Source organism: Humulus lupulus, chromosome 3, assembly GCF_963169125.1.
Source record: "Humulus lupulus chromosome 3, drHumLupu1.1, whole genome shotgun sequence".
NCBI classification, from domain to species: domain Eukaryota; kingdom Viridiplantae; phylum Streptophyta; class Magnoliopsida; order Rosales; family Cannabaceae; genus Humulus; species Humulus lupulus.
In genome coordinates this window covers 7,695,829-7,720,463 of record NC_084795.1, presented here as the reverse complement: position 1 = coordinate 7,720,463, position 24,635 = coordinate 7,695,829, and the positions used below count along the sequence as shown (strand labels likewise).

At 32.7% G+C, this 24,635-nt stretch overlaps 4 protein-coding genes across 5 annotated transcripts; 3 read left to right on the top strand and 1 right to left on the bottom strand.

The window, feature by feature from the left end:
- Positions 1 to 35: 35 nt before the first annotated feature.
- Positions 36 to 1,328, bottom strand: LOC133821982 (NAD(P)H-quinone oxidoreductase subunit L, chloroplastic). Of its 2 annotated transcripts, none has more exons than XM_062254167.1 (5): positions 1,062 to 1,328; positions 878 to 967; positions 655 to 762; positions 458 to 552; positions 36 to 336 (listed from the first exon to the last, which is right to left on the bottom strand). In XM_062254167.1, the coding sequence occupies exons 1-5, from the start codon at positions 1,191 to 1,193 to the stop codon at positions 189 to 191; spliced, it is 573 nt and encodes a 190-aa protein (XP_062110151.1). In that variant the 5' UTR covers positions 1,194 to 1,328; the 3' UTR covers positions 36 to 188. The 2 variants fall into 2 exon arrangements, with proteins under 2 accessions (XP_062110151.1, XP_062110150.1); XM_062254166.1 differs by having other exon boundaries at positions 655 to 765; positions 1,062 to 1,326.
- A 1,089-nt stretch (positions 1,329 to 2,417) lies between these two features.
- Positions 2,418 to 9,194, top strand: LOC133821976 (uncharacterized). The gene is made up of 9 exons (XM_062254163.1): positions 2,418 to 2,983; positions 3,811 to 4,155; positions 4,243 to 4,458; positions 4,668 to 5,314; positions 5,952 to 6,048; positions 6,134 to 6,187; positions 6,265 to 6,383; positions 7,277 to 7,467; positions 8,250 to 9,194. Exons 1-9 carry the CDS (start codon positions 2,723 to 2,725, stop codon positions 8,885 to 8,887), a joined length of 2,568 nt encoding a protein of 855 aa, XP_062110147.1. The 5' UTR covers positions 2,418 to 2,722; the 3' UTR covers positions 8,888 to 9,194.
- A 326-nt stretch (positions 9,195 to 9,520) lies between these two features.
- On the top strand, positions 9,521 to 11,601 carry LOC133821980 (probable NAD(P)H dehydrogenase subunit CRR3, chloroplastic). The gene is made up of 3 exons (XM_062254164.1): positions 9,521 to 9,841; positions 9,937 to 10,079; positions 11,245 to 11,601. Exons 1-3 carry the CDS (start codon positions 9,615 to 9,617, stop codon positions 11,367 to 11,369), a joined length of 495 nt encoding a protein of 164 aa, XP_062110148.1. The 5' UTR covers positions 9,521 to 9,614; the 3' UTR covers positions 11,370 to 11,601.
- A 4,669-nt stretch (positions 11,602 to 16,270) lies between these two features.
- Positions 16,271 to 22,327, top strand: LOC133821975 (putative clathrin assembly protein At2g01600). Its single transcript, XM_062254162.1, has 15 exons — positions 16,271 to 16,636; positions 16,838 to 16,907; positions 17,018 to 17,115; positions 17,930 to 18,068; positions 18,284 to 18,411; positions 19,326 to 19,418; positions 19,543 to 19,593; positions 19,841 to 19,906; positions 20,014 to 20,079; positions 20,331 to 20,411; positions 20,507 to 20,587; positions 20,757 to 20,924; positions 21,048 to 21,129; positions 21,212 to 21,333; positions 21,597 to 22,327. The coding sequence occupies exons 1-15, from the start codon at positions 16,547 to 16,549 to the stop codon at positions 21,984 to 21,986; spliced, it is 1,725 nt and encodes a 574-aa protein (XP_062110146.1). The 5' UTR covers positions 16,271 to 16,546; the 3' UTR covers positions 21,987 to 22,327.
- The last annotated feature ends 2,308 nt before the right edge of the window (positions 22,328 to 24,635 follow it).

Below are 24,635 nucleotides of genomic sequence, written 5' to 3'. Positions count from 1 at the left end.
TATCTCTGGATATTTGATAGTTTCAAAAGGGACCATGTTAAAAGGAGTATTGAATCACCACTTGTTCTTTGTGTATATCATTCTTCAAGTGAATAAGAAAATATAAAGATTTACAGTTTTGTTGGTAGGGAATCAAGCACAGTTCTAGACTGGTCACATTGTATTAGATCCCTTTACATTACAGATTTTCATAGATAATCTTCAGGTTCGGCATATGGGTATTTGTAGTATTGACTTCTAATTTTTGAAGGATCAGAAGGCTTAGACCAAGGGTACTTCATTGATGGATCCCGGGGGAACTTCCTGAAGTTCAGAAATGGTGCCCAAAGAATTAAACTGAAAAAAGAAGAAGAAAATTCTCAGCCAAAACATTTACGAATACATAATTTGGTAACTTGTGGAAACTTTTGTGTGTTAAGTTTCTAATAAATAGAAGGAAAAAAGAAAAGGCACTCACCCGGGAAAGAAGATGAAAACAAACATGAACTGTAAATACGTTTCCAAGAGTTTTCTCTTGTAGAATCTTAACCTAAGCCAGTTCATGATCACTGGCTGCAGAAAAAACATTAAGATTTTTACATAAATTGCACAATGGAATTTGTTGAATAATTCATTGAAAAATTGTTATATTTAAAAATTAATAATTTCACTCACTGGCATAACAAGGAAGTAGAAAAAGCCAACAACTCCGAGCTGTATTAGAACCCATGAAAGTTCTTGCTCGTTATTAACTCCTGTTAGAGCAAAAGCAGGCTGCTCAACCTGCTAAAACAGTTCCCATAAAATTTAATCACAGATAGAAAATGTCCACCGTGAATATATATTACTATTTTATAAACAAAAGAAAAGATATACATATATATGATTCGTGCCTTACAGTGGCCAAAATTGCTCCAACTTGTAGTGCCAAACTAGATTTTTTGAGCTGAAAATACTGAATTGGCTTTTGAATTATGCTTGTTATTGTCTGCAACAAAAAGGGTCAAAGTTTTTTACGATTATACAATCACCAAAACCTGAAAAAGAAAGAAAAGAGATCCCATGTCAGAAAAAGATTGTACCTTGGGATTGAGGTCAGTAGTGGAGCATAAAGGAGTGTGTTTAGAAGTAACAAAGAGAGGAGTTCTTCTACTTTGAGTAGAGCTCAGAGGAGGCAGAGCCTTAGGGATATGGAAGCTGATTGAGCAACTCATTTCAGAGCTTTCCCTTTGATTCTTCTTCTTCTTCTGTCTTTTCTTATCTTTTTTTTTTTCAGTTCAGTTTCATGGTAGCCATTAGCCGAGGCCTTGTTGTGGCTCCTGGGCCCCGCTTTTATTGAATAGAGAATTGGGGAAAAAAAAGAAAGAAAAGACCAAGAGATGTTTATATGGTTGTAACTTGTGATATACTGATATGAACTATGTGGAGTTTGCCACGTGAGTTTAATTTTGTGATTAGAACAAACCTTGAAATTTATCTAGCATCATTAATCATAAAAAAAAAATAGATGTATTTAAGATATATTTTTTAAAAAAATTTCCTTGTTATTTTCACTCTTAAAAATTAAAGAATATCAAAGTAGAAGAGTTTTACATTAACCCTTTTATTTCAATATTTTAGTTAATTTCTGCCACTAAAAATACATGTTGGAGATATTTTTTTTATGTTTTTATAGTGTTTTTCGTTATAGTTAGAATATTTTTCCTATAAATTTTTGAAAAATTATGAATAGTTAATATGTTGAAAATATAATTTCTGACACCGGTTTAACACCTGTGTTCTAAAAAAATATAAATTTATTTTTAACAAAATAAATTATTCTAAATTTTTTGAAAATTTATTGGAAAAATACCATAACTACAAAGAACATAAAAAAAAAAAAAAAGACTTCATTATGTAAGGCAGAAGTTGAAATATAAAAATATTGCTAGCAATTATTCCCTATCTATCAAATTAATATGCCAAAAGATAAGAAATAATTTATAACAATAAGAATCTTGTACGTACTCGATCAATCATTACTATTGTTACAATCCGATTACACAAGAAAAGGAGGAATATAAGAATATATATTTTGTTCTAAAAAATATTTAAAGGAAAATATATAAATTTGATTTGTTATAATTTTTATATTTGCATAATGTTCTTTAAGTATAATTTTAAGAATCTTCTCTTTACATAATATTCTTTCACTGATATTATACAATTATATTTCATTGCGATAAAAAGAAATACTCTTTCACTGATTTTTTTGTGTCTTACTTTTTTATTTGAGAAATAACTTTTGCATTTTTTTTAAATGAACTTCTGGCAACTACTATGCTATTTTTATTTTTTGGAAAAGAGAGAAAACATTATCATTTATCAGAAAATGGAATTGTCACCATAATATTATCATAAAATTAAAATAAAATAATGATTTTTCCTCACAACAATTCCGAGACAGACACCCTCACCGAGTCACCGAGTCACCGAGTCACGAGTGTTGTAACTTCTAGCGCATTCAGTTTCAGGTTCAAGCCAAAGAGAAAAGGAATCCGTCGCAGGCAAATATGCCACTCAACTGATGAGATGAGCTGAAACCAATCAGGGATATCAAAATCCCACAAAAATTATATATTTTTTCAATTCAAGAGAGGAAAGAACAAAAAATAGGGAAACTGAAGGTTCATAGTAGCAGTGATAGATAGAACAAGAAAACTCCCCACCAGTAATTTCTTGTATTGTTTGTACAGAACAAGAAATGTTAGTTCCTTCAACCTTCAGTTTGAAGGTGTCCCATGTGTTCCAGCTTGCGCCTCAAAACCCCCACCTGGGGTTTAATGGAGTTGAATCCAGAGTACCCAGAAGAAGAAAGCCGATACTGCTTCCTTACCTGTCTTATCATCATCTTCAACGTAATAGCCTCGACCCCAGATCAGTATTTGCACGTACAGTCCTGACAAGGGTCAGCAATGATGGCGGTGGTGCGATTGGTGCCTCCCCACAACAGCCCACATCTCCTGTAAGTCTTGAAACTGCCCTTTCTTCCCAATCTCTATATATATGTGTGTGTGTGTGATTATTATATAGTTATATGCATATGGGTCTTGGCCATGCATAATTTCTGGTTTAATTTTTATCTACCTTCTTTGCGAGTCTACTAACCCGGGGCTTCTTTCATGTTGAATTGGTGCTTCTGATTATTACAAGAATATAATTTTGGTACATCATTCGAAAGCATTTAGATTTTGTTTACTGGACTCAACTAGAATGTTGATATGGAGAAATAATTTTGTAGGGGGAAGTTACTTTGGCATTTTAGTTTAGCGCTTGAAGTGGCTTTTAGTCTAATGATACTTGGTTTATGTGAAACTAATAGACTTGTTTTAGATGTAGTGAAAATTACATTGTCTTAATGAAGAGATGAAGTTAGAAGTTGAACTTCTTGAAATCTGACACCTATTGCTTCTTGTAGCTTGCATGTATATAACATTGTTTATGGGAAATTTTTATGCATGCTGTAAAATATGTAGGGAGACATCGTTTTGTGCATATCTTCAAGTTTGGGAAGGCTGAGGATATATGTTACTGTTTTGGACCCTTACCCCCCCCTGCCAACCTTTTCCATGAATTTCCTTCCTACCTATTTTAGCACACTAACACTTCTTTGCTGTGTCCTCAGCTCAGCAAAATTTTCTGGGTCTTTTAGTTTTTCCTTAAAACTTCTTGGCTCTATTCCATACTATTCATTAGTTCCGATTGTTAAGTTTCTGTGAGTTCATGTGTTTCATCAAGTATAACGATTGTGCATATTTGTCTTTTTAAATGATGCATCTTCCTACTTTTCAGGATATTGAAGAATTGAACAGTTCTTCTCTTGGTGATGGTTATGTTTCCCTGTTTGTTCGGATGCTTGGACTAGACAACGACCCACTTGATAGAGAGCAGGCGATAGTGGCACTATGGAAATATTCACTTGGAGGAAAGAAGTATGTTGATGCCATCATGCAGTTTCCTGGCTGTCTTAATCTCACCATAAATCTACTTAGATCAGAATCTACTTCAACATGTGAAGCCGCTGCAGGTCTTCTACGATCAATTTCTCTGGTTAATATATACAAAGATTTGGTGGTGGAAAGTGGAGCAATTGAAGAAATAACTGGCTTGCTAAATCAGCCTTCCTTAACTTCTGAGGTATGACATGGTTCCTAACTGTTGAAATTTTTCTCAATGTATTTATTGATGTAGAAAGTGATGCATAATATTATTTGCACTCTTTAGGTGAAGGAGCAAAGCTTATGTACTTTGTGGAACTTGTCTGTGGATGAGAAGATTAGGCAAAAAATTGCTAACCCTGATATCTTGCCAATACTTATTAAGTCTCTGGATGATGAGGATATAAAGGTGAAGGAAGCAGCAGGAGGGGTTTTAGCAAATTTGGCATTGAGCCAGGTCAACCACAAAATCTTGGTTGAAGAAGGTGCTATTCCAAAACTGGTGAGACTTGCTCTATCATCCTATGTATAGAGTTTTATTTGATTGATCAATTGGTTCAAAAACTTTTATGGATTTATGTATAATGATTCCATGGTATTTGTACAGCTAAATGTCAGGTAGTTAAATTTCAAAAGACAGTTAAAAGTAACACTGTTAAGATGTTTGTGTATAATATTCTGTAAATAAATCACATTGCGTACCAAGTGCAGGCAAAGTTGTTAAAAGATGACGTGGAGGGATCTAAAGTAATTAGAAAGGAGGCAAGAAATGCATTGTTGGAACTATCTAAAGATGATTATTACAGAATTCTTATTATCGAGGAAGGTCTGGTTCCTGTCCCCTTAATTGGAACAGCTGCTTACAAGTCCTTCAGACCAGGTTTGCATTCCTGGCCTAGCTTACCGGATGGTACTGAGATTGAGCGGACTTCTAAAACTCCTTCCAGGTTTGGTGCTTCCGAATTACTCCTTGGATTAAATATTGATGACAAGAAAGTTAACATTGAGGAAGTCAAGGTGAATGCGATTATTGGAAGGACACAGCAACAATTTCTTGCACGTATTGGGGCCATTGAAATGGAAGATGGAAAAAGAGAATCCGAGCTGCCATCCGGTCGGAAAGTTACCATTTTGCCATGGGTGGATGGAGTGGCTCGTTTGGTTTTAATTCTTGAACTTGCAGATGAATCGGCCTTATCAAGAGCTGCAGATTCAATTGCCGATGCATCTATTAGTGAAGAAATGCGGATAGCATTCAAGGAAGCTGGAGCAGTTAGGAATTTAGTTAGGCTTCTAGACTATAAGAATCAAGCGGTCAAGTTATCTGTAACTCGAGCTTTAGAGAGGTTGTCTGTAAGGTAGTTTACTATTGTGCATTTTTCTACTATAATTGGATGCTATTGGGAGTTGCAGGATAAATGTTGTCATTGTGATTATAGAAATAACAGAAAGTTCTCATTGAAAAAGTGGACTAAGAGGAAAAAATACATCCTGATGGCCTTCTATGATTGACTCACAAAATTCTGGTCCTGGAATATAGATTCTACATTCTCCTCGTATCTCAAAGTGAGCATAATGCCACATGTTCATATGAGAAGGGGAATTATCTTTTTCTTGGGGTGGATTGGTTTGGAGGCTGGGTTTTTTTCTTAACTTGTGCATGGACATTTATATTGGCTTTCTCCATTTTGGTAATAGAGTGCATATTCCCACCACTTGAGTTTGCACATATTTTACTGCTCAATTTATTTTTTTCTTTTATGTATTCAAATTGGGTACTATTGGAGAACTCTTAACTCGAGTGACTGATATTACATGCTGAAATGTTTCCTCTTGTGGCCATTGATACTTTTATCTATGTTTATTACTAAAAATCCGAAATTGATTGTTAATTTTCCAAATTGCTCCCTTTAAGCATTGAAAATCTGTATGTTTGATAAATTAAATGCTTATAATCACTTATTATGAAGTAATATCTATTCTTTCTTGATGCAGCAATAATGTTTGCCAGGTTATTGAAGCCGAAGATGTTGTAGATACTTTAGTTGACACTCTGAAATGTCCAGATACTTCTCAAACTTTAATGGAAAAGGTTTAATGATTTTATTCTTGTCAATTTTTCCTTGGAGTTTATAGAGGATGGTTCCATGACAATATGGATTGTTGTTGCGATACAGACCTTGGATATTCTTGCTCGGATCTTAGACCCCAGTAAAGCTATGAGATCAAAGGTTAGTCAGTTGGTTGGTGCAACATGTTATGAGAGCTTAGCTGACCACTACTAACAAAGTCTCTTGATGTTTTCCAGTTTTATGATGGACCAGTTAATGGATTAAATAAGGGGTTGGACCAAGGAAAAAGCTCTACTTTTCCCACAGGGAAAACTGGAGATTTGTCTGAGATAGACACCGAAAAAACCAATACCAGGTTTCTTCTGTTCCTGTCTCCCCTTATTCTTGGTTTTCCTCCTTTTGGTGATTTAACTGGGATCACATTATATATTCGTCCAGTCCTAATAATCTCTATGGTACTAATTTGTTTAGTATTCATTCAAAATAAATAATTAAGAGACTAGTGGATAGGCAGCCTTCCGTGTCTCTATTTGTGTTTTCATATTTATTTGGTCTGGTTTCTTAGTTCTTTGTTGGGACCTATCCAGTTATACTTTAGAATGTCTTGCCTCCCAAAATTGGTTGGTTCAGGGAGAGGAGATATCAAAATGGAGTCCTGTTTTGGTCATATTTAAAAGTTCAGAATTTTAACTCAGTGTTTAGTTTCAACAACAGTCCACAATATGCATCTTCTTGTATATGTAGCTTCTAGACCTTTCAGTGAGAATCATTATTGTCAAGAGAATTCACTTGGTTCAGCAACTGCAGCGTGATAAAGTTTTTTCAAAGCATTAGTCAATGACCAAAAATGGTAGCAGAATACTGATTTTAGAAAGTTTATCCTGGATGAAATAAGCAATGTTTCATATCCCGGCGCAGTTTCCAGATCAAAGTAACCAACTTATTTATCTTCTTTCCTTTTCCAGTCAATCCTCAGTCATGTGAGATGATTTTCCACTTTGTACTGCTAGGATTTTGTTCATGGAAGTGCCCGGGCCTTCTGGAATTTGACTTTTGCATTTTGATTTAGTTTCAATTCTAGGTTTTTAATTTGCATCACTGCAGTATAACTTAGATTAAAAGGTGGTTTGAACTGCATGTTCCAAGTTTAACCTTATAGTCAACTCAACACTCCACCATTAAAGCATTTGTTTGCAATTTAAAATGCAACAAACTTAAAATCGTGCTTGAAATTTGACATGCATGCAGGAACAATGTGCTAGATCTTGCCGCCCTCGGTTCCCTTGTTGAGATTTTGAAGACTTCAGCCCCGAACATACAGAGGAAAGCTGCTTCCATTCTTGAGTTCATTGTACTTAATAACTCGACAAAGGACATGGTTGTGTCAGTGGATATTGAATCTGGTCTAGATGCTGTTTTCCAGCAAAAAAGTTTGAAAGGTAAAGGGAACATTTTACTGCACTATTGGTTTTGTGAAAAGTTTTGTTTCATCTATGCTGTGTTAGTGGCCTGTTGAAGTAAATGGGCTTGTTAAAATGTGGTTTTTCTCCAGCATTTTTTGAAAAAAAGTTCTCTGATCATTGTTTCCCAACAATTAGCTTTGGAAGAGAACAAATAGCACAGTTGATATTTTTCCTATTGCACTACATGATTGGTTTACTTACTATTACTTTAATGAATGCTTCTTCTTTTATTGTCAATTTGCTTATTAGCTACTGTTAATGTGGTGAACTTCTAACTCTATTTGCAGTTTCTCTTCATTGCTTCTTTTCCCCCCCTCAATAGACTGCTTAATAATCATAGTCAATTGTTCCAATTTTATCTGAATTCATCTATACATGGAGGTTATTTCCTCTTAAGATCTCTAGAAATCTATTTTTCAAACTATTTTGTTCTTCTCTGGTTGTAATGGTTTTTCAGATTAGTCAATGACGGTCATAGATGCCTACAGTCCATATTAAATTGATGTGTAACGTTTTAAAATAAACATCTTTTCTTTCAGAATTCTGTTTTCTACTTCTTGCTCTCATATTTTTTCCTCTCCCTAGCTAGTAGTACAATTTTTTTTAGTTTACAGTATATGTGTCTTTGAATTTTTAATTTCTTGCTCCTTTGTCATCGCATCTGTAAAGCTGGAATTTTTCTCTTCGGTACAAAGAAGTGAGATTTATCGAATGCTTGCGCTCATATTTTCAAGTTCTTTCTGTATATATATTTGCAGACACAGATTCAGATTTAGAGGGAAAGGAGCCAGAAAGATATGCTCTTGAAATTGAAGAAGCAGGGCTTGCAATTTCTGCAGCCGCTGGCTTACTAACAAAACTACTAGACTCAGAGCAGTTTAGCCGCAACATAAACTCGAGCCATTTCACCAAGTTGCTGCGCTATATCCTCAAGTCTAGTATTCCCCTCCATTGCAAAGATTGGGTTGCTGCTTGCTTAGTCAAACTCAGCTCACTTTCAGGTCCCAAACCGAACCTCGATGATCCTATCAACATGGAGGTAACCCTGTACGAGACGATACCAAGACTCATAGAGCAACTCAAAACATCATCCTCTCTACAAACGAAAGAAGCCGCCGTCATAGAACTCAACAGAATAATCTCTGAAGGCATCATTGATTCCACCCGAGCTGTTGCTTCGGAGGGAGGGATAATTCCTTTGGTGGAGCTGGTCGAAGAAGGGAGCGAGAGGGCAGTTGAAGCAGGCTTGGCAATACTATATAATCTGAGCATGGACAGTGAGAACCATATGGAAATCATGGCTGCCGGAGCTGTGCCTGTTCTGAGGAGGATGGTTCTATCACAAAGGCCTCAGTGGACTCGGGCACTACATTTGCTGAGGACATTACCCACATGAAGAGACTTGTTATAGCATGATATGTTTGGCTGAGACTGCCAAAAAAAAACAACCTTTGTTTTCTTCTTCTCCCCTAAATAGGAAAAAAAAAAACCCATCATTTTTCACACTACAATAGATCTAAGATCATACCCTTTTGAGTTATATGCAAGAAAATCCAAGCTCACCTTTTTTTTTTATGGGAAAAGGAATCCAAGCTCACCTTGGTTAGCTGTAAATGAGTTGAGTTATTTGCTACAAATTACAAAAGCATAACATTTATATATAATTATAATGTCTTTATAAACCAAATCGAAAATGCCAAATATCTTCCTAGGAATAAAATGATGAGAAGAAAACCAAGTTTTGATGAATGAGCTTCTGAGTAGTTGAAGTTGGTTTTTTTTTTTGCTCGACGATGAAGTTTGTTTGACTTATAATATTCGATTGGTGATTAGATTAATTAGAGCGTTCTTAATTACTAAACTCAAGTACAAAAAAATTGAAAGTTAATAAGACATGTTAAGTTCTTCCAGATTGCATTTTTTTAAAATGATTTTATGAATTAATAATATAATGCCAATATTTGTAAGATATTTTTATGGTTTAGAAAAGTTGCCTAGTTCAACCAATGGTAGCTTCTTCTTGATATTATTATTATCCGTTTCATTTGATGGTCATGGTTATGGATATTACTACTACTGCCAATTAGTTACACTACTCTGTACAAGAAGAGCAGAGAGCAGCCATGGCTTGCTTATCTTGCTGTGTTTACATGACCAAAAATCTCTCCAACTCCAACTCCAATGGTTCATCATCATCATCATCATCACCATCTTCCCTACCGACTCAACAGAATAAGCCCCGGATTCCCGCCCAAAACCTCACCCCCAGGCGGCGTCCGCCGCCGCAGCCCTCCGTTATCGAAATCGAGCGCGCAATCGGCGCCGGAAGATTCCGCGACGCCGATCCCAGGCATGGGATTTTCCCTGATTTAGTATTTTTGGTAGTTTGAGTTGTGGATTCTGAATTTGATGTTTATTATTATTATTATTACTTTGATTTGATAGGGAATTGGAAGAGGAAAAGAACACGAAATTCGACATGAAGATGCTGGATTTCCCAGGCAAGTTCGAACAGCCAATACAGAAGAAGATTCGCGAGAGTGCCGAGCGGATTACTGAACAATCCGAAAGAACGTTTCGTTCAAATGGTATTAATTTTCTTTTCTTTTCTTTTGATGCATTTTTTTTAAACATCATAAATTCATAATGGTCCTTCATAAAACAAAGACTTGTTTGATTAGATTTTCTGGTACCAAACCAATCAATAATATTTAAATAGGTTAACCACTCTCAAATTCATGGTCCACAATCTAGCTACATGGTCAATATCCACCCATAATTTTGGTCTGCAGTCTGTTCACTACATTCCTACTTGATTTTTTTTCATGTATTTTTATCTTGATGGTTTCATTTTATTTGTCTTATTTTGTTAATAAGTCTACTAGTACTTAATTTAGTACCAAAAAAAAAAGAATTAATAGAGGAGAGACATTATTACAATTTGAGGGGAAAGACCAATAGGATTAGCATTGGGGTAATAGAATTAGGATTGAAGTTTCATCTTAAAAACAATTCGTATTAAGTAGAGTAACCCTTTCCTTTATAAATATATTGTTGTTCATATATAATTTCCATGTAACACTTTTTTTCACATTTAATACGTCCCCTCAAGTATGGACTTGAAAGTGTGAACATTATGAACGACATTTAGATACAATAGGACTGAACGTGAATATTTAATAGAATGTCATGATTTGTGGGAATATAGGACATCACGAACGTGAATATTTAATAGAATGTCACGATTTGTGGATATATTTAATAGAATGCTAGAATTTGTGGGAATATAGGACATCACAAGGCTGGTCGAAAAATTTGTGGGTATACACATCGTCCGAAACAAGTAATAGAATCTAACACGAATCGACATACATTGAAAATGTTCCAAACTGAGGTCTAGAGTGGAGTGCAGCGGAAATCGAACTTGATACTATATTAGAATTTGAGGAGAAAAAGACCACTAGGATTAGGATTGAGATTCCATCTTAAATCAATTGGTGTTAAGTAGAGTAACACTTTTCTTTATAAATGATATTGTTGTTCCTATATATTTTGCATGTGAGACTTTTTTTCACATCTAATAGAGAACCCACTTATTATTCCTTTAGTACTATCAAAACTCTGATTTTCATTCCCTTCCTAGCTTCATCTAAGTATATATTCTCTACCCTATAGACCACTTCAGTCTTTTCTGTACCATTTTATATTATTCCTTTTGGAACATCAAAATTGGTACCTTTACTCACTTTGCAGGCAAGAAGATTCTAATGTTCACCTTTGTATGGCTACTTCCAATTTGGACATTTTCACTTCTGGTTGCCTCTGGCATCATCAAGCTCCCATTCACTAACCAACTTCTTGATCAACTCATTATGTGAATTTGCTTCTAATTCAAATGCAGATTCATTACATCACCATACAAATATGATCAGATTTGCTTTTGGTTCAGTGTGTACAGCATGATATTTGTATATTTTTAGTCTTAGAACTGTTTTTGTGTGAATCATTGACTTTGTTTATTGCATTTTCCAACGATGGACCACTTTCAAGGATCTAAAGACATATATTCAACACATAATTAAACGGTTAGAGGAATTTGTCTGCTCATAATTAATTGCCTAACTTTCTTTTTGTTATTATTTTTAATTTGGACTTTTACTAGTGCTCTAAAGTTTGCTTAGTTGCACTAGTCATATAATTAGTTAAAGCATTTGAATATGAAAACTTTATTAATTTGCTTAATGGTTATCAATCAATACCAAAAAATGAAGCATTATGAGCTGTAATTATATTGTTATTTTTAGGGTTCTATAGTCTCTTCACTAACGCCAAAACATAGTATCCAAATCCAACTATAAGATTTTATTTAATTTTCTAGTGAGTCATATAGGCATATTTTTCTTTTAGTTTTAATTTGTGTTGTTAAAAGTCCACAACCCCATCTATTCAACTTCATCAAAATTTTCATATAAAGTTTGTTTTACTCTCCTTTTCCATCCTCTCAATGCTAACGTGTTTTCAATTTTAATAATATTATAAATTATAATTAGAGTTGAATTGATTTTATATTTTAAAAATAATATTATAAGTTATTGTTGTTGTCAATATTATTTTTCAATAACTAGTCGATATTATTAATTAATGCATATAAGCGAGACAGAGCATAATTAGTACCCTTTTTTCTTTTTCATCTTTATATTAACTTAATTGTACCAAACTTCCATTGAAAAATTAACAAATGCAAGGACTTTGTTTATCTTTGATATAAAAAGGGTTTTATAGTAGGCCACAAAGAAAAAATCTCACAGATAATTACTATATTATGAGTCATTTCCTTGTTGGGAGACTATTTAAATTTTGAAGAATTATTAGGAAAATTTGGATATGCTATTTTATTCAATTTTAAAACAAGTTCTCCTCAATAAATTAATAAGGAAAACAAATTAAAGCCCTTGCTAACATAATAGAATGGATCTCTCTAAGTTGAATTTGTTTTAAGAAGGTTAGCCACCGACGTGGAATTTGAGTAGTAACAGAAATGACTCGTATTGTATGATAATATATATATATATATGATAATTATGCGGTGCATATATATATATATTTGTGTTTAATGCTTCGTGAATAGTTTTATTAATTTTTTTTTTTTTATGATGGTATATATTGTAGTTATTTAGAATATTTTGTAAATTTTTAAAATAATTTATAATGCCAAAAACTAGTTCTAAATAAACTATTTTCTACGCACATAAAATAAATTAATCACGCGTACAATAACCTGTTTGAATCTAATTTTTGACACAATAAATTATTTAAAATTTTCTGAAAATTTATAAAATGCTCTAAATAACTATAATAAGCACAATGCTAACAAAATTATACCGAAATTATTCATGAGAACTGAGAACTTTTTATGCGCGTGGAAATCAACATGTTTGAACTTAGTTTTCGGTATTGTAAACTATTTGGAATTTTCTGAAATTTTGCAGGATGCTCTAAATAGCTACAATATATACGGTCATAAAAAAAATTCGCGCCAAAAATATTCACGGGTCGAGAAACACTAAGAGCCCTACTGGTAGAGCTTAAAGTGAAGACACAGCATGATGGTGTGATGGCTTAGGCTTGGCTTACGTACATAGATAGATGTCAACTTCGAAGGACCATCCATTCTTGGTGGGCGGCGGTCTACTACCACCAACACAACATAGTTTTTTCTTGGTCAATTTGTTATTTTTAAATTTGAATTGTATAGTATTTAAATATGGTTTGATGAGTTCTAGAACTAGAATCTTGGAGACCCCATTTTCAAGAATTTATTTCTGGATTTTGAGGGCAAGTCTGGCTATTGGTAGGATTAGGATATATATATATATAGCATATAATAGCAAAATGGATTTTAAACAAAAACATGTTTTTCGCACGTGCTACTTAGTTGTCCTTGTTCTTCTTCCAGCTCACTTCCTCCTATTCATTTATTTATAATGTGTAAAACTAAAGTCAGATTATTACCCTTAACTTTTCTAAAATTGAGAATTCTCTATAATTGTTAGAAAATTGTTAAAATTACTATCTAATAACTCATTTAAATTAATTTTCTAAAATGAAGTTTTTTTTATATTATTTATTTTCTTCTCTACATTTATAGATTTTTAAAAACTACTTTAAACTTTTTTTTTCTATTTTTTATTCACTTTTCTATTTTCTTTTTCCAAATATATTAGTTTGTTTTATTATTTTAATTAATAAAAATGTTTAAATATATAATATTTGAATGATGTAAAAAAATATATAGAGAATATGATATATGGTGTATTGTAAAATTTTGATGTAAAGTAAAAAAAGTATGATTTTAATGATGTATTTTAAATGATAAAGTAGAAAAACTGCTGTAAGTGCTTTTAGGGGTTGCTTGGTACGTTGTAATCCTTTCATAGAAATGTTAATCTTCAATATTCCTATATTTAGTATGAGAATTTCTTTTTTTAAGATAGGAAAATTATTTTTGTGAAAATGAGATTGTTCCACGAGAGGGTAATCTTGAATCATTTAAAAAACGTGGATTCTAAATATTTCCATCTATTATAGTATAATAAATTTTACGTATTATTAATTATAAATTATTTTTTCAAAATAATATATCACATTCATACGTTCAACTAAGTAATGTAATTCAATTGACATAATCCAACACAATTCACAAATTTCTAAACAATCATATTCTCTTATTTAATATTCTAATTATTCTGATTATTTTGAACTTCTCCTAAAATAAAAAATTATCTCTTCTATTCATCACCCGTAAATCAAAACTATTTCATACATTTTTTTCACTTCAACATTTATCTTTAACTAGACCAACATTACTAAAACCTCCATCATATATGAATAAATGTCATTAATTACTTGTTCCACTTCAACTATTTTATTTATTGCAACTTTTACAGTCTTCTTCACTTATTATTTTTCTTTCTAGTGATATTTTTTTTGTAAGTGCTTGAATCAAAAAGTTAATCATGTGTAATCAATATAATTATATATGATGTTTTTATGGTGCAACACTTTTTTTTTCCTGACTCGTGATCTATTTTCGACCTGATTTTTTTTTATATGATTGTGTTTATTGTAGTTATTTAGAGCATCTTACAAATTTTCAGAAAATTTTGAATAATTTATAATACCGAAAATTAATTTCAAACATGTTGTTGCACCAGTAATTTTTTTTATATGCGTGAAAAACAACATGTTTGAACTTAGTTTTCGGCACTATAAATTATTCAGAATTTCTTAAAAATTTACAAAAAAAAACTCTAATAAATAGCTACAATATATACAATTACAAAGAGAAATCGCTCCAAAAATTATTCACAAAATTTATGGACCATAAAATTATACTAATTACATATATACATAAAAGTGTTTGAGATTTGACCCGTGGTATTGATGAAGAGCTAAAGAGCATTTTCCTTTATCAAATCACAGTTTATAAATAGCTGACAAATTATAACATTTAGCATAGTTGGAGTTAGCTTCTGTACAGCCGAGACTATGATTAAATAATATAAAGGTTTTTGTCTCTTTTTTTTTTATTCATTAATTCTTGAAAAATATTAAAATCCCAATAATATAAATGTCTGATGTTTGCTTGACAAGCAACTCTTCAAAAATTAAAATAATGAATAATATGCTGTCACATGGTTTACAATGAATGAATTTATATTAGTTTAGCTAATCCGTCCACGTCAGATTACTTTACCTGATGTTATATGATAATTAAATGGCCCATGCAAATTTACTTAATTATCTCATTTTCATTAAATATATATACACAACACCTTTACCATGGAAAAATAATTTAATTTGGCCTCTAATACAAATATTATATATATATTTGTGGATTATTCTTTACTTGAACAGAAATACTAAGGGTTACTAGTGGTGCCCAACACCGTAAAAACGTAGCATACTGCTAATGGTGGAATTCAATATTTAGTCTCACATAATTTAATTTAATAATTATTATGAGAGTTTATACATTTTTAGATGCTGTATTTTGTTTCATTACTTATTTGGACTTGCGTTCTGACAAATTACTTTTTGGACCTTGTGTTTTCTAAAATAGTTCAAATAGAACCTAAGCTCGATTTTGATCAAAGTTTTTTTGAATTAAAATTACAAAATTCATCAAAATAATAATACAGTAATTCTGTCTAAGAACCGTAGTGTTATATTTAATTGTTTGTTCATTAAAATCAAGTTTAGAGGCATATTTAAACTATTTTACAAAATACAGGGTCTAAAAAATAAATTATCAAAATACAAGATCCAAACAGGTAAGTAGGCAAAACATAAGGTAAGTATCGCTAATCGATTAGAGAATGATACCCCTTATAGTGTTGGACAAATTAAATTATCAAACAAGAACATTTTTACCTGAAACAATGTTGCTATTTGACATCATAAATTATCTAACATGTAATATCTTATAATTTAATAATACTTATTAAATTCATATAATAGGCAAAATGTGTCCGAGGTTAAAATATAGGACTTTAATATAGAAAATTTTTATTTTATTTTAAATAGTGAAATAAGATGATGACGACGAATTCATCATACTTGGCCCAAAACCCAAGTAGCTTAGAGTTATTCTCTTTCCCCAAAAGTAAACTAAATAAATATATTTAATTTTTTTTGTCAAAATAAATAAATAAATTAATATATTTCATTTACAAAAGGGCAATATTTAAAAGAAAAATAAATTAGGAAAATAAGAAAAAAAAAACGAAATACAAACAGGCACCATCAAACACCGGCCATAGCCAGGGAAGAGGAGAGAGAGAGAGAACCGAACTTCCTTTGCTTCGCAGGCTGTAAATACGCATCAAAATTCTCTATTTCATCTTCGTCTTCCTATTCTCTCTCTTTCTCTACCCCTGAACCATCGGAGGCACAGAGAGAATCAAGGTCTGAGACCCACGTTTCTCCTATTTTCTAGAGAGAGAGAGAGCGATCTCAGTGGTGGAAGGTTGAAAGGTAGTGAGTGGCTTAGAAAATGGGCACGCTTCAGACTTGGCGGAAAGCTTATGGTGCTCTTAAGGATACCACCAAAGTCGGGCTCGCCCATGTCAATAGCGATTATGCGGTAATTTTTTTTTCTTCTATTAATCTAATAATTCAGTTAGGTTTTCGTTTTATTTTTTCAAATTTCTTTCGAATTGTACAAAGTTATTGTGTGGATCAGATTTTGTTTCTGTCCATCTTTGTGTCTGTGATGGTTTTTGATTCTCTGAATTTTGTGGGTTTGTTTATGGATTTATTTATTATTTGTTTTTTCTAAGAATAGGATTTGGATGTTGCTATAGTTAAAGCTACAAACCACGTCGAGTGCCCGCCCAAAGAGAGACACCTCAGAAGTATGTCATTTTTATTCTAGATCCATTTTTTTTTCTCCTTCTCTCAATTTCGTTTTATGGGTTTTTGAGTTTTGGGGGAGCAGTTGTAAAATTTTTGAGTTTTGATGCAGAGATTTTGATAGCCACTTCTGCAATTCGTCCACGGGCCGATGTTGCTTATTGTATTCGTGCACTTTCCAGAAGATTGACCAAGACCCACAATTGGACGGTATGCTTAGATCTTTTGTTCTTTTTACCATTATGCATTTCAAGGCCAGTCATTTCGGCCAAACATGATTGGAATTTTCTTTTCTCTTTGTTTTGGATCTTCGATTGGATATGGTGTTTTAAACTTTTCTAAGGAATTTGGGGTTTAACAGTTATCATACATGTGTCTATATATGTCACTTTTAGAAGTGAGTGGTCACTTACTTTTTGGAAGTTGGTGAATTTGTGGGCACTTTTATTTCGAAAAAACTTGTTAGTTCTCACTTATATATTGAATTCATCTTTTGGTTCTGTTATTTAATGCATTGTTGCAACGATATGTGATGCAAGTGTCATGTAAGATGGAATTGTAGTTATATGTTTTGTCGTTGCTCTTTCTTCTTTTGTTTGTGTGGAGGTGTGCTATCCTTGAATGTGGTAGAGGTGGATTGTAGATGCTCTAAGTTTTTTTACTGTAGAGCAGCCAACTTGAAAGGGAAATAGTTGGATTTTTAAAGCCAAAGTGTTTTGAATTGTCAGATCATTCACTTGGTTTTTATTACGTAGTTGTTGTCGGTTGTTTCCCTTTTTATGGTCATACTCATTCATTTGGTGTTTATGAATGTTGTACACTTTTAGACGTGTGCCATTATCCTTTCATTTGAAGAAAAAATAGAAGCTTACTGTATGTTTTATTCAATTCCGCTTAATCTGTTATTCAGATCTTCATCATTTTCATTTAGATTAATAAATCACATAAATGTGTGGACTTAAGTGGGTATTAGTTGTATAACATATCAGTCTATATTCATATTTCTAGTGGTTTTGTCTGACAGGTGGCATTGAAAACTTTAATAGTCATCCATAGGACATTGAGAGAGGGCGACCCTACTTTCAGAGAGGAACTTGTAAATTTCTCGCAAAGAGCACGAATTCTTCAACTTTCTAATTTCAAGGATGATTCAAGCCCTATAGGTTAATCTTGACTTCTGATAACTTTTCCACCATTCTTCTTTGGCCATTGTAACTATTTATTAAAAGTGTTAAATAAAGCTCTTGAATTGATCATTTTGTATGCCTACACTAAATATTTATATAGAAGCATACGTACTCTAGTGAGATGCTAAGATTGATCTGTTTAGGTGATAAACAGTTTCTAATTCTGGTATTTACTTGATCTACCTTTTCAGCCTGGGATTGCTCTGCATGGGTACGTACTTATGCATTATTTTTGGAGGAACGGCTTGAATGCTTCAGGGTTTTGAAGTATGATATTGAAGCTGAACGTTTACCAAGGCCTGCCCAAGGACAGGAGAAGGTACATTATTTAATCACTTGCTGTACTTCTCAGCCATTTCATTTTAAGACGTATGTTAAAGGACACTATAATACACGAATAAGACATACTTGGTTTTGGTCTACCCACATGCAGCCTGTGAGACAATATGATGTGGTTATACTCGATAGCTTTTGTGAATAAATTAGTTCTTGTATATGAAGTGTTTTAAACATCCTGTTTTTGTGCGCATGCACTAAAGTTACTTTCATGTGCATCTCAAGTGAATGGTATTGAAAATAAACACTAGTGATTTGCTAATTTTAGTGTCATCAACTGTGGTAGGGTGTGGTGCATTGTATGCTATCAAGAGTTTGAGACTGAAATTGTTCTTATGTGTGAAGTTTATGGTTGTTGAAGTGATGCAATTATAAAAGGAAGAATTAGCCTATGATTTAACGGAAAGCAGGCCAAAGAAAGAATTGTATCAGAAAAAAATAAAGGATTAATTTTAATAATAATTTGGATTTGGTTATTGTGGTTCAGATTTTGCATTTGACCTTTCAAAAGGTGAATTTGATGTGTGTTTCTTTTATTTTCGTTGAAGTTGACCCTTTGTATTATGATTTTGTTTATCTTTAGGGTTTTTTTGGGGTTCCATGTAGCTTGATCTTAAAGCATTATCTTTAGGAATATGGAAGAGTTTCTGTAGACACCAGGGGACCTCTTATGAGAACTTGATTCATAGCTACTAATTTTGTACTATGTAGAGCTTGTTTTTTATTGTCATTTACCAAGCTATTTTTAATTTTCATCATCAGGCAAGTGTCAGATTGAGTTATGAACAATGCATTTTAAAATTTATTGGGACTTTTAGTGTTGGTGCGTGTAATATTTCAAAATAGGTCAGATTAACTGGACTGGGGATTTAATTTTCTCTTCTCTTTCATTGGCAGGGATATGGTAGGACCAGAGAGTTGGACAGTGAAGAACTGTTGGAGCAGTTGCCAGCTTTGCAACAGCTGCTCTATCGTCTTATTGGTTGTCGGGTAAAACATTTGGAACTCTTGGATAATCATTTTATACCTAATTAATTTGTAATCTATCTTCAATGATTTGTGGTTTATTATTACCTGTGCAAAATTTGTTGATGTTTCCTTTCCGACTCTGCAGCCTGAAGGAGCAGCTGTTGGCAATTATGTTATACAATATGCCCTTGCTCTGGTATTTCTTACATCTCCTTTTTGGTTTAATTATTATATTGATATTGGTTTCTTAGTAAAAGGGTCTACTGCTTTAGTTTTTAAGTAGAAGTCTAAACTTTTTTTTAACATGTAGTGATGTTATCGGATTTTATGAACTTATATATTTTTCTCCTCCTTTGGTTGTGTTTTAAAGATATCATAGCAAGTAACAGATAATGAACTTATTGAATTCATTACTCACTTTGTTAATGTTGTTAATTTTTCAGGTGCTTAAAGAGAGCTTTAAAATTTATTGTGCTGTAAATGATGGAATAATTAATCTTGTTGACAAGGTAATGCACATTGTTAATTGAAAGGGTAATTGAATTTTGACAAATTTATATTTTTTGCTTTTTTATTTGTTTGCTGCAAGTAATCTGTCCGACTATTCCAATTGCAGTTTTTTGAGATGCCAAGACATGAAGCTGTCAAGGCCCTTGATATCTATAAGCGAGCTGGCCAGCAGGTGAAGTGGACTCAATATCCAAGTTTTTTGCTTGTTAAACATTAAGATCTTTAGTTTAGTTTTACTTAAATAGTTAATTGTTTGGGTTAACATTAAAGGCTTGCACAGTAACACTTATCTTTTGTTTAGAAGTGAAATGAAGGATGGGCAGTTTTTCAATATGTTGCTTGACAATATCTCCTTTTTTTTCAATTTTTTCTTGTTTAGAAGAAGAGCACTAATAATAGCCAGTTGTATTACCTTTGCTGCAGGCTTCTAACCTTTCGGATTTTTATGAAGTTTGCAAAGGACTGGAGCTTGCTAGGAATTTCCAGTTCCCCGTTTTAAGAGAGGTATTGCTGTAACTAATATTTTAATTTGTTTTATATTATTCTTTCTTGCAATCATCTAAATCTGGAAACTTAACATTATGTCTATGCTTATCCAGCCTCCACAATCCTTTCTCAATACAATGGAAGAGTATATTAGAGAGGCACCTCGGGTGGTCTCTGTTCCAACTGAGCCATTGGTTAGTAATCCTCTATGCTGTAGAAATCTTTACTTTGATATTTAGTTCTCAACTTTACAAGTATTTTTTCCATGTTTTGTATTTTTTTAGTTTTTCTTGTATTCCACCAAGTTATTACCACTTGTAGAAAAGACAAATTAAGTAATTGCAATATGGTTACTCTGAACAGCTTCAATTAACATACAAACCAGATGAAGGTTCTTCGGAAGAAACCCAATTACCGAGTGATGAACCTGTGGCACCACCTTCAGATATTGTGTCTGATGTTGAGACTGCAACACCACCACCACCTCCACCACCTCCTCCTCAAAGCAGCACGGACACTGGAGACTTACTGGTAGGTTATCAGTTCAGAATTAAATATTACTCGTCTTCGGTTTTATTCTGTTTATATTTTTTTCCCCTTTATTCTTATTTTTATTTCCCTGCCCTCATTTAAATTTCTCTTCTGTGAGCTCAGGGTTTGGGTTTTGATGCTCCTGATGTATCTGTAATTGAGGACAGAAATGCGATGGCCCTAGCCATTGTAACATCCGAAGCCAGTAAGTTTCATAGCATTGCCTTTACAGTTTTGCTACATTGTGTTGATTGTGGTGACTTAAAATTGACATTTCATATTTGCAGATACTGCTCCCACATTTAACTCTGGCACTGCTGGATCAAAAGATTTTGATCCCACTGGCTGGGAGCTTGCTTTAGTAACCACTCCGGGCACCGACATTTCAGCACCTACTGATCGTCAATTGGTAGGTCCTTACAGGGCTCATCTCGTTATTCTTTAATCATTTTTTTTTCAAATCCATCTTTAGACTTTACTGAGTATATTCACAGCTTTAGTGCAAAACAAAATAATGAGATGGAGGCAAAACAAAAAATATATATATTCTATACATTTTTTTATTAGAGCAAAACAAAATAATGAGATGGAGGCATTTATTGAAGATCAAAGATAAAGTCTGTTTTCCTCTCTTCACAGTGGCCTAACTTGTATCTTTCTCTTCAATTCCAGGGTGGTGGATTGGACTCACTCACTCTGAACAGTTTGTATGATGAAGGAGCATACAGAGCTTCTCAGCAGCCTGTCTATGGAGCCCCAGCACCAAATCCATTCGAGACACACGATCCATTTGCCATGTCAAACGCCATTGCTGCTCCTCATTCGGTTCAGATGGCAACCATGGCTCAACATCATCAGCCCAACCCCTTTGGTCATTACCAACCTACATACCAAGCACAGCCGCAACATCAACAGCAACCACAACCACAACCGCCACATCAACAAAATTTGTTAATGGGTCCATCAAACCCTTTTGGCGATGCAGGATTTGGGGCATTTCCCGCAAACCCTGTTTCGCACCCACAAAATAACAACCCATTTGGAGCCACAGGCCTGCTGTAATGAACTTATATTCGAAACATTTGGAAGAATAGAGAAAAGTGTAATCTACTCGTGAAATTGGTTTTGAGTGCGATTGGGGTGGTGTTGGTATAGAAAAGGTGGGGGGTTTTGATTTTGGCCATGAGAGCTTTTGGGCAAAGAACATCGATATATGTTTGGTGTAAAAGCACTGAGTAGTAGTAATTAGTTCATACGATTCAAATTTTTTTTTTTTTAATGTAATTTCATATCTATATTTCTTTCTCTTAGATACAACAAAAACACGTTTTCATGTGGTATGTAAAGGTCATTCTTACTCATGGACTGGGCTCTTAATACTGGACTGGAGTTTGGCTGTGTTTCGTCCATAGTCTCATTTCATTGTTGTTATATTTCTCATCACCAAAAGATGAGACAAAAGGACCAACCTAACCAAATGCAAATCATTCTTTTCTGTCTTTATTTGAACAATCTGTTATTGTAGTGGGACCTTTTAGCAGGGTTAGAACTCGATCAATCTTTAGCTTTTGACCCAAACTCTGTTTCAATTGTCTAATGCGTACAAAACACTCACTGCTGACAAAGTCTTTTGTGTGTAACAGAGATTAGAAAAGTGAGTTTTTGCTTTGCTCTCTTTTTTTCTTGCTTTGTTTCACTCTTTCTTTCTAGCATATTAACCTTTTACTATGCTTAGAAAAGTTAAAGTATCTAATGCTTTTAACCCTACGTTTATTTTGAAAAAAAAGAAAAAATAGATTTATTTGTTACATGTTAAAATATTATCATTATTATGGTAAAACATGAAAATGTAACGGAATATGACAAAAAATAGAGTAATTGAAAAATTATTGTTTGGAGATATTTGTTCATACATTATCAAAATTGGATAGGGAATCCATTATTGGGTAGGGTTTGGGGCACATTATTAGGATTACCATTACATGTATAAAAGAATTTTCAATTTCCTTTTATTAAGAAAAAAAAAAACAAAAAAAGGGTCAAATAATAGAAAGAGAAAGAGGTAGAAGAACATGGACGTACATGAAACTTTTTCAACTTTTAAAAGTTGTCTTGCTTGAAGAAAATATAGTCTAATCTAATGTTTCCTCTGTTCATACCCAAGAGTGAAGATCCCAAGTTGTTGTAATTGTTCTTCTCTCTCTCACTCTTCCTAATTCTTATTATGATTATTATTATTTAGATTTTTTTTTTTTTCAAATTTGATGTAATTCTTTGTTAAAAATAAATGGACAAATCTTAGTAATTCATAATAACATCCATCTAATTTCACTTATAATAACATAAAATTACATCGATTATATTATGAAATTTTATATCAACACATGTATCGATGCATTATTTAGACGTAAAAATTAGATATATATATATAATAATGAAATTACAACTAAATATAGAAAGACTAGTACATTCTGTCTATTATTCAAGTCGAGTCAACTAATTTATTTATTTCTAGTTAAATTTCTTCATGCATCATTATAAGTGTGATATTTTTATTGATCACTAGTATTGAGACACATATAATATCAACTACATCTGTTTTCACATTAGTTTCACTGTGACATAGTGGTTACTATTTCATTTTGGCTCTTAGTATTTAAATTAAAATATTTTATCACCCAAAAAAATAAAATGTTATAAATTTAGTTTTTTTATTATTTAAAATTCATTCCATCACGTTTGAACAAATTAAGCTGGCACAAAAATATTAACTGATCACTAAGCTGAACTAATAATACAACACCCAATAACATAAAACAAATAAATAATATCATTGTTCGTTCTCGAAATAAGTAATACTGCTATTTTATTATCGGACATCTAAACATGAAATTATTAAAAACATAAACAATATATTATCAAAAGGTAAAAAACAATAACAACGTAAACAAATTTAGAAGTAAAATCGAGTCATTTAATGTTTCAAATTCATTTCATAATCCGTTTTTTATCTTGCTCGTCACATAATATTTTTTTGTTCAATTTTTTTTATAAACATTGACAAATTGACTAACTTGGCAAACTATTAGCAATTTTTAGGATATAAAAATGTCTAAATTCAAAAGTTAAGAAGTCAAAAATCGAACATTAATCAAATTAGGATGCCTACCTTCCACATTCATTCATTCATTCAAATCATATACACATACATTATATATATATATACCTACACCTATATAAATATATATAACTAATATGCAAGGAAGAAAAAGAGCTTGAGAATTTAGGACCATAAAACAAAAACGACACATTTTGTTTTGATACAATAATAATAATGGATAAGGAGGCGCGTGAAGCTTAAGCCTGCGCGCGTGCAATGAAGAAAAAATGCAAAAAAGAAGAGAAGAGAAGAGAAGATATGAAATGAAATAAGATACCAAATAGGAGGCAAGAAAGCAAAAGAAGCAAGTCCTCACTGTCCCACCCACTCCAAAAACCCTCTCAAATCACAATCATTACTCTCACAAACCCTAAATATATTTATTTATATCTATATATTAATGCATCTTTTTGTTTTTTTTTTAAAGAAAAAAAAACCCTACGATCTCATTTGTTTACTAAGATCCCATCATCTAAAATATATACAGTTAATTTATTTGCTAGGTTATGGTGTTAATCATGGAATCCTAAGTTGTCTGGCACAGCTAAAAG

What these genes read in the sequence shown, in the direction of transcription:
- LOC133821982 (XM_062254166.1), bottom strand. Translation starts at nt 1,193, where the DNA reads ATGAGTTGCTCAATCAGCTTCCATATCCCTAAGGCTCTGCCTCCTCTG. An exon ending in CTACTGACCTCAATCCCAAG is followed by an intron (nt 968 to 1,061) that starts GTACAATCTTTT and finishes TTTTTGTTGCAG; the next exon opens with ACAATAACAAGCATAATTCA. An exon ending in TCTACTTCCTTGTTATGCCA is followed by an intron (nt 553 to 654) that starts GTGAGTGAAATT and finishes TTTTTTCTGCAG; the next exon opens with CCAGTGATCATGAACTGGCT.
- LOC133821976 (XM_062254163.1), top strand. Translation starts at nt 2,723, where the DNA reads ATGTTAGTTCCTTCAACCTTCAGTTTGAAGGTGTCCCATGTGTTCCAG. An exon ending in AGCCTTCCTTAACTTCTGAG is followed by an intron (nt 4,156 to 4,242) that starts GTATGACATGGT and finishes TGCACTCTTTAG; the next exon opens with GTGAAGGAGCAAAGCTTATG. An exon ending in TTAGAGAGGTTGTCTGTAAG is followed by an intron (nt 5,315 to 5,951) that starts GTAGTTTACTAT and finishes TTCTTGATGCAG; the next exon opens with CAATAATGTTTGCCAGGTTA.
- LOC133821975 (XM_062254162.1), top strand. Translation starts at nt 16,547, where the DNA reads ATGGGCACGCTTCAGACTTGGCGGAAAGCTTATGGTGCTCTTAAGGAT. An exon ending in GGATGATTCAAGCCCTATAG is followed by an intron (nt 18,069 to 18,283) that starts GTTAATCTTGAC and finishes CTACCTTTTCAG; the next exon opens with CCTGGGATTGCTCTGCATGG. An exon ending in AGTTCCCCGTTTTAAGAGAG is followed by an intron (nt 20,412 to 20,506) that starts GTATTGCTGTAA and finishes ATGCTTATCCAG; the next exon opens with CCTCCACAATCCTTTCTCAA.
- LOC133821980 (XM_062254164.1), top strand. Translation starts at nt 9,615, where the DNA reads ATGGCTTGCTTATCTTGCTGTGTTTACATGACCAAAAATCTCTCCAAC. An exon ending in TTCCGCGACGCCGATCCCAG is followed by an intron (nt 9,842 to 9,936) that starts GCATGGGATTTT and finishes TTGATTTGATAG; the next exon opens with GGAATTGGAAGAGGAAAAGA. An exon ending in AAGAACGTTTCGTTCAAATG is followed by an intron (nt 10,080 to 11,244) that starts GTATTAATTTTC and finishes CTCACTTTGCAG; the next exon opens with GCAAGAAGATTCTAATGTTC.